Source organism: Pyrus communis, chromosome 12 (assembly GCF_963583255.1).
Source record: "Pyrus communis chromosome 12, drPyrComm1.1, whole genome shotgun sequence".
Taxonomy (NCBI): Eukaryota; Viridiplantae; Streptophyta; class Magnoliopsida; order Rosales; family Rosaceae; genus Pyrus; species Pyrus communis.
In genome coordinates, this window is record NC_084814.1 from 23,520,315 (window position 1) to 23,528,466 (window position 8,152).

The 8,152-nt window shown below is 38.4% G+C and overlaps 2 protein-coding genes across 2 annotated transcripts; both read left to right on the top strand.

Annotated features, from left to right (window-relative positions):
• The first annotated feature begins 52 nt into the window (after window positions 1-52).
• LOC137711519 (probable LRR receptor-like serine/threonine-protein kinase At1g74360) lies at window positions 53-3,959 on the top strand. The gene is made up of 2 exons (XM_068450758.1): window positions 53-415; window positions 663-3,959. Exons 1-2 carry the CDS (start codon window positions 334-336, stop codon window positions 3,872-3,874), a joined length of 3,294 nt encoding a protein of 1,097 aa, XP_068306859.1. The 5' UTR covers window positions 53-333; the 3' UTR covers window positions 3,875-3,959.
• Window positions 3,960-7,267: 3,308 nt separating this feature from the next.
• On the top strand, window positions 7,268-8,152 carry LOC137710221 (uncharacterized). The gene has a single exon (XM_068449158.1). The coding sequence runs from the start codon at window positions 7,268-7,270 to the stop codon at window positions 8,150-8,152; it is 885 nt and encodes a 294-aa protein (XP_068305259.1).

Below are 8,152 nucleotides of genomic sequence, written 5' to 3' on the forward strand. Positions count from 1 at the left end.
ATTAGCAGAGAGTTTTTAAGCTAATCAACGCAATCAAGCAAGATCTTTCATAACCAATAATTAATTTGTAATTATAATTAAATCACTGAAATAAAATAAATTCAAAAGAAAAATTCCTTGGTCCAAATTTTGGTTTCGTGTGTGTATGTATTGCAGGGTGTGTGTCTCTTCAGAAACATTCCTCCGACATGTTCAACCTTCATACATTCTTCACCTGTAAATAAAAAAAATACTCTTTAATCTCCACGAACACACTTTTCAATTGTAGCGCCTAATCAAGATTCAATATCGAAGTTTTGCATGTAGCGAGCAGAGCGAAAAAAAGTTTGTATCATGTACTTATCAACTTCGAAAACTGGTTCATGGCGTGCGGTGTGTTCAATATTCTTGGTCTTAGACGTGATCATGATCACAGGTACATGCTCCAACATGTTTCAGATTTCTAAAACAATCTTTGTTGTGGGTACTTTTGTTTTCCGCTTTTAAATTAACCCTCTTGATCGTTTTCCAAGGATGATTTTGTTTGGATTTAGTTTTTCGAGGATGATTCTGTTACATTTAATGAAAAAGTACAACTGTGTGTTTCCAGGATGATTGTTATGTAATTTACTATGTTGCTGGATCGACTCTGAAATCTTAACAACTTTTTTGTCTTTTCGCAGGTGCTTCCGTTGTAGTCGGAGATTCTCTGGACACAGACAGAGAAGTTCTGCTGAGCCTCAAAGCATTTCTGCAGCAAAAGAACCGCGTAAACCAAGGAATATACTCGCAGTGGAACCAGCGCAGCAGCAACCCCTGCGAGTGGTCCGGAATTTCATGCAGCAATGACAGCAAGAGAGTTAGCCGTGTTGAGCTCAGCGACCAAAAAATCACCGGTGAGATTTTCCGAAACTTCTCTGCCCTTACAGCACTTTCGTACCTCGACCTCTCGAAGAACACAATAAGCGGAGCACTCCCGGAGGACTTGAGTCAATGCCACAGCCTCAGACACCTCAATCTGTCACATAACATTATTGATGGCCAGCTGAACTTGAATGGTTTGAATAAGTTGGAGGTTCTTGATTTGACTGTCAATAGATTTTACGGCAATTTGAAGATGACCTTTCCCGGAGTTTGCAGTAACCTAGTGGTTGCGAATCTTTCAGCGAATAATTTCACCGGAAGGATTGATAGCCTGTTTGATGAATGCTTTAATTTGCAGCACTTGGATTTGAGCTCAAACTATCTTAGTGGTGAGATATGGAGTGGATTCATCAGGCTTACGGCGTTTTCAGTATCCGAAAACTATTTCAGTGGCGCTATTTCGCCTTCTGTTTTCGCAAATAATTGTAGCCTGGTAAAGTTGGACTTGTCAGTAAACAGGTTTTCTGGTGCAGTTCCTGCAGAGATTTCGAAATGCCAGAGACTGATCATATTGAATCTTTGGGGGAACCATTTTACGGGGCCAATCCCGCCTGAGATTGGATCAATTTCGGGACTGCAGGCCTTGTTCTTGGGTAACAACAGTTTTTCTAGAGATATTCCTGAATCCCTTTTGGATTTGACCAGCATGACATTCTTGGATTTGAGCAGGAACGACTTTGGCGGCAAGATACAAGACATTTTTGGGAGATTCAGACAGGTGAAGTTTCTTTTGCTGCACTCAAACGGGTACACCGGTGGTATCCATTCGTCTGGGATTCTCAAGCTACCAAATGTTTCCAGGTTAGACCTCAGCTACAACAATTTTACAGGTCCTCTGCCAGTCGAAATTTCTCTGCCGAAGTTGAAGTTATTTGTCCTCGCCTTTAATCAATTCAACGGAACTATACCACCAGACTATGGAAACATTTCGAGCCTCCAAGCCCTGGACCTTTCCTTCAACAGCCTAACCGGTGCAATTCCTAGCACCCTCGGAAACTTGAGATCTCTCTTGTGGTTGATGCTTGCGAACAATTCCCTAACCGGTCCAATTCCACACGAATTGGGAAATTGTAGTAGCTTGCTGTGGCTTAATCTCGCGAATAACAAGCTCTCCGGGCCAATCCCATCTCAGCTAACAATGATTGGGAGAAATGCTAAGCCAACATTCGACATGAATAATCGGGACAATGATCAGATCGTAGCGGGATCAAGCGAATGCTTAGCGATGAGGAGATGGATTCCTGCAGATTACCCACCATTCAATTTCGTGTACACGATCCTCACTAGGAAGAGTTGTCGAAGCATATGGGACCGGCTGCTTAAAGGAAACGGCCTATTTCCCATATGTGTAGCTGGCTCTTCTGTACGGACGCTTCAAATCTCGGGTTACATTCAACTGAGTGGGAATCAGATTTCGGGTCAGCTCCCTGCAGATATTGGTACAATGCACAGTTTTAGCATGATAAATTTAGGTGTCAATAGATTCCAAGGCGAACTCCCTGCAAATATTGGTCAGTTGCCACTTGTAGTGTTCAACATCAGCAGGAACAATTTTTCGGGTCAAATTCCGGAGGAGATTGGGAATATTAAGTGCATGCAGAATCTTGATATGTCATATAACAATTTTTCTGGCACATTTCCTGTGAGCCTGAACGACTTGAATGAGCTAAGTAATTTCAACATTTCGTACAATCCGCTCATTTCCGGCACAATTCCTTCGACCGGGCAGTTGGCAACGTTCGAGAAAGCGTCCTATCTCGGTAACCCCCTCCTGCAGCTTCCCAAATTCATCGACAACTCCACGTATCCAGAAAACAAAATGAATGGGAATCCAACAAAGCCTACAAAATCTGCTGCATATATGGTGGTCTTCGGTTTGCTAATTGCTCTCTTAATCTGTGGAGTTTTGTCACTTGTAGCATGGTTATTCAGAAAGAGCCGGCCGCAGCCCCCAGGATGTTTGTTGCAGGACATCAAATACCGGCATGACTTGGCCTCGAGCTCTAGCAGTTCATCCCCGTGGCTGTCAGATATTGTTAAGATCATTCGTTTGGACAAAATGGCTTTTACACATGCTGACATTTTGAAAGCTACACGCAATTTTTCGGAAGATAGGATTATAGGGAGTGGAGGGTTTGGGACAGTGTACCAAGGAGTACTGCCGGATGGGAGAGTAGTAGCGGTGAAGAAGCTTCAAAGAGAAGGGCTCGAAGGTGAAAGGGAGTTCCAAGCTGAAATGGAGGTTCTTAGTGGGAATGGCATTGGCTGGCCTCACCCGAACCTTGTAACTCTTCATGGCTGGTGCCTTTATGGATCCGAAAAAATACTAGTCTACGAGTACATGGAAGGCGGGACCTTGGAGGATTTGATATCTGATAGAGTGAGACTGACATGGCGAAGGCGAGTTGATGTGGCAGTTGATGTGGCTCGAGCCTTGATGTTTCTACACCACGAGTGCTTCCCTGCCATCGTGCACCGCGATGTGAAGGCGAGCAATGTGCTGCTAGATAAGGATGGAAAGGCGAGAGTTACAGATTTCGGGCTTGCTAGAATAGTCGATGCAGGGGATAGTCATGTGAGCACAATGGTGGCGGGGACTGTTGGTTATGTCGCTCCCGAATATGGGCAGACATGGCAAGCCACGACGAAAGGAGATGTGTACAGCTACGGAGTTCTGGCAATGGAATTGGCGACCGGAAGGAGAGCGGTGGATGGAGGAGAGGAGTGCCTTGTGGAATGGGCAAGGAGGGTAATGGGAAATGGACGGCAAGGATTCAACCAGTCTGTGATACCGGTTATGCTCATGGGGTCCGGGCTGGCCGATGGGGCGGAGGAGATGTGCGAGCTGCTTAAGGTGGGCATAAAGTGCACGGCGGAGGCACCGCAGTCAAGGCCAAACATGAAGGAGGTTCTAGCTATGCTACTCAAGATATATAAAGATGAAAACATATATAGTTTACAAAGTTATTAATTTTTATACTCAGATTGTGTTTGTGTATTTCTCTCAGTAAAGAATCGAATCAAATGTGTGCATAATTAAACCAAATGAAATCATCTTCCCCTACCTTCAAATTGCAATGCATTGATCTAATTAAAAATGCATTATCATTGTAGCAATGGTCTCTCAATTTTAACTCAATTGGAGTAATGGTTTCTCAATTAAAAATTCATTATCATTGGTCCCTCAACTCATCAAAACGTGCAAATATGATCATTTTCATCAACTCTGTTAGAACTTCCATCAAAATGAGTCACGTGACATGCCCGTGAGGTTGAATCAAGGGGCAAATATGGAAAATCAAATAAGAAAAATTCTATCAATGGTCCCTCAACTTTAATTCAATTGGAGAAATGGTCCATCAACTTTAATCCAATTAGAGCAATGGTCCCTCAATTTTAACCCAATTGTAGCAATGGTCCTTCCAACGTAACTCATTTTGACATAATCCTGATGGAGTTGACGAAAAGGATCATAGCTACATGTTTTGATGAGTTGAGGGACCAATGGTAATTGATTTTTAGTTGAGGGACCATTAATCTAATTAGGTTAAAGTTGATAGACCATTGTTACAATTTACTAAAAAATTAATCATTGATTAATGACATGTTTACTTGCTTAAGTAATATGGAAGACAACGTCTTGAACAGAAATAAAGCATACGATATATGATCAAGTAAGTCCCCTACGAGAGAACACAAGCAAGTCCCACATGAGAGAACACAAGGAATATCCTTAAAATTTTGAAAAGTAAAACAAACGAACGAACAAATAGATTACAAACTACAAATATTCTTTGATTAATGGAAAAACAAAGAAAAAAGAACTGCCGAGATGGCTACATATAGAGACTACATTGTGACCGACAACAAACATGTTATGTATAATAAACTAAACCCTAACCTCTAAATGAAAACCTAATTCTAACGTGCTAGACCCAAAACCCAAAACTTATTATTTTTGGGGGAAAAAAAAAACGTATATTTTTCCATGTCTATGAAAAGAGTATGAAGACCATAAGTATTTTACAAAAATACATACGTATATTAATATATATGTTATACTCTAATATAGATTGTCACGATGGTCCTACCAAATTTTTTTTAAACAAATGATAATATAATTAATACTAAACCATTTAAATTACGAGAAAGATTAGAACATAGAACCTCAAGTTTACAAGCAAATACTCTTAACAAATTGATCTACAAGCCACTTGCCCCTCAAAGTTAATTTAACTTTTATCTTTTGTTATCTTAAAACAAAAGAAGGGTGGCTTGTAGCTCAATGACTAAAAACGTTTGTCTCTGCCACGTCTTGTATCAAACAAAACTCTTGTCCCTTTATTTACCTTCAACAGAAAGCAAAAGGAAAATCTCAACTTCCCTTTTCTTGTTTCTTATTTTAAAAAGCTTCGTCAGAACTCGGTAAGTGATATTTTTACTTTTGAATTCTTTTTATAAACAATAGCGTTAGTGGGTTAAATTGTAAAATGTTAAAGAGGAGAGAAATCGATGGAGACCAAACCCGCACCAATAGAGAATGCCTACAAATTATTGTTCAGCAATTAACACAACAATTCTCAACATTTGTGAAAGAGTAAAATAGGTACAACAAAAAAGAAATTTGTAAGTTGTTATGATTCAACACTATTAAAAGGGAAAGTCTTGCTTAGGTGGATGAATGGTCAAAAGATTCGTTTTATAATAGGAAATTAAAGTATATTTAATTGTATTAAATTACATAGGCACATGCCACATAACATTGTTTACCCAAATTAATTTTAGGGTGCTTTAAATTTTGGCCCTTACAATTCATTATTTCTAGATAAAAACCCATCTATCTTTAAAGATCCAGTTTAAGCCCTAATTTAAAATTTGCAAACATATAGGAACACTATTGACCTATTAATGCAATTTATTTACACTCATGTCACTCATACTTTATGGTTCCTTTTTCAAATTCCTAAATTTATGCCAAATTAAAAGTAGTAGAAAAAGTGAAATAAAATGAAAAAAGTGTTTGCATTAACCGTATCTATGTTAAACTAGAAAAGTAGTTTTTTTTTTTTTTTTCGTGATATATTTTGTAGCAATTTTATCCATATTAATTGGTAGGTAAATTAGTTTGTTTTATTTTTAAAAAATACTACACCTATATTATATATTTTGAATCAAATAACATTCCTCTAACTTGTAGGTAAATTATTTTCTATGTATTGTTATATATGTTAGACACGTTTTGTTGTTGTATAAACATGAGTGGAACATAATATTGTTGATTTTATACATCAAACTGCATTTCTTTTGTTATAGGTAAATTATTTTCCATGTACAAGTACTTATGTTAGGCAAATTTAGTTGTTGGTACCTACACCCATGGTATAATTGGTGTAGGTAAATTATTGGAAATTAATTTGTAGTTAGGTAATGAACATTTTGCATCATTGGAAATGAACATTTCAAAGAGTAGGTAGGTAAATTAATTTGTTCTAATTATATAAAAAAATTACATGACACCTAGTTATATTTAATTTTTCCAATTATTAAAAAAATTTATGCTACACCCAACCAAATAACATTTCTCTAACTTGTAGGTAAATTATTTTCCATGTATTGTTAGATATGTTAGGCACGTTTTATTGTTTTATAAACATGGGTGTAACATAGTATTTTTAATTTTATGCATCGAACTACATTCCTTCTTAATATAGGTAAATTATTTTCCATGTAATTAGTACATATGTTAGGCACGTTTTGTTGTTGGTATATTATTTTGCATCATTGTAAAAAAGAGATATTATATTACACCCATGGTATAATTGTTGTAGGTAAATTAATGTGCATGTAGATAAAAACGGATAAATTCAAAAGTATTCAAGAGTAGGGTGAAAAAACTAAATATCGAATAGTTTTATGAAAATTCAAAACCTTTCTAAAAAATTAATATGCAATAAATTTTTAACATTAATGTCTTTTTTTTTTCTTGTTGCAAAATCATTTACTATTTCCTTACAATTAATTGTCTACATCAAGTATGTAATAGGGGTATTTTAGGCATGTGAAAAATGTAAAATGTGTGAATTAATATGAAGTTAATGAATTTGCTTATGTGGATCCTAGTCATTGGGTTTTCTTTGAGTAAAAAAGTTATGTAGGGTTTTATATGAAGAAAATTGAGTTTGAAGGGCTAAAGTCATATTTTCACTTAATTTTATTGCTTGATTGAGAAGGAATAATCCAAGTCCTCCGAGGAACTTCACACTTTTCTACTCCTATATATACATATCCTTCTTATCAGTCCTCTCCTACCAGAAAACTCATTGGAACAAGCCAGTCATCAAATTACATAACTTCCAACGACGCCATGGCTGACAAGATCTCCTCCCCCTCCTCCTCCTACGGCAATCCCTGCCTTGATATGTTTTTCCATCTAACACAAAAATACTTCGAGGATGACACCGAGCAGGCCTCACATAATTCCCGTTTGCTTAACTATCTGAAGCAACTTCTGCCCTTGGCCTGGTCTCACAATCCCCTAATCACACTCAAGCTCATAAGCAACCTCGACTCTGGAAGACTTTATGATGAAGCGTTCTTCTCCTCCGTGTTTTGGCTCCACCACAACCACCCAAAGACTCTGCTATGTAACGTTTCATTTAAAGACTCGTATGTCCTTATTGACATTCTCTACAGCCTTCTGGAAGGCCAAGACGCCGCTGAGAGGCTGCACAGCGATCCGAATTACAAGTTGTTGCACGACCGGGTGATGGATCTTTTTGTGGAGAGGTTGAAGTCTGATATTGAAAAGTTGAAGCAGAACAAGCTGAAACTCAAGTTGAATGATGATGTTGGCAATGATATTGATGATGATGTTTTCGTTACTGAGGCTGCAGCGTGGTGCATTAGCACATGCCCCTCGGTAACCAAAGCCACCCGCGCTGTTTTGCTGCGTGAAAGCGTTGAGAGAAGGCTTTTCTCTCCAGAATCATCAGTTCATTCAAAAGTGTGGGAGCGGCTGACGAAGGAGGTTTTGGAGCCCTTGACCAAATACTACAACCGTCGAGGCATTGTCGGACACAAGCGCTGTGACGATAAGAAGTATATGGAGAAAATTGCAGCAGGCAATTTCAGTGGCATAAAGTACGATGCTCTCCTTCCGCATCAGATCGTACTTTATGCTGAAGATGGCAGCGATATCGAGCAAGCAGCTGAGCTTCAGTGGAAGACAATGGTGGAGGGCATCACCTGA

What these genes read in the sequence shown, in the direction of transcription:
- LOC137711519 (XM_068450758.1), top strand. Translation starts at nt 334, where the DNA reads ATGTACTTATCAACTTCGAAAACTGGTTCATGGCGTGCGGTGTGTTCA. An exon ending in AGACGTGATCATGATCACAG is followed by an intron (nt 416 to 662) that starts GTACATGCTCCA and finishes GTCTTTTCGCAG; the next exon opens with GTGCTTCCGTTGTAGTCGGA.
- LOC137710221 (XM_068449158.1), top strand. Translation starts at nt 7,268, where the DNA reads ATGGCTGACAAGATCTCCTCCCCCTCCTCCTCCTACGGCAATCCCTGC.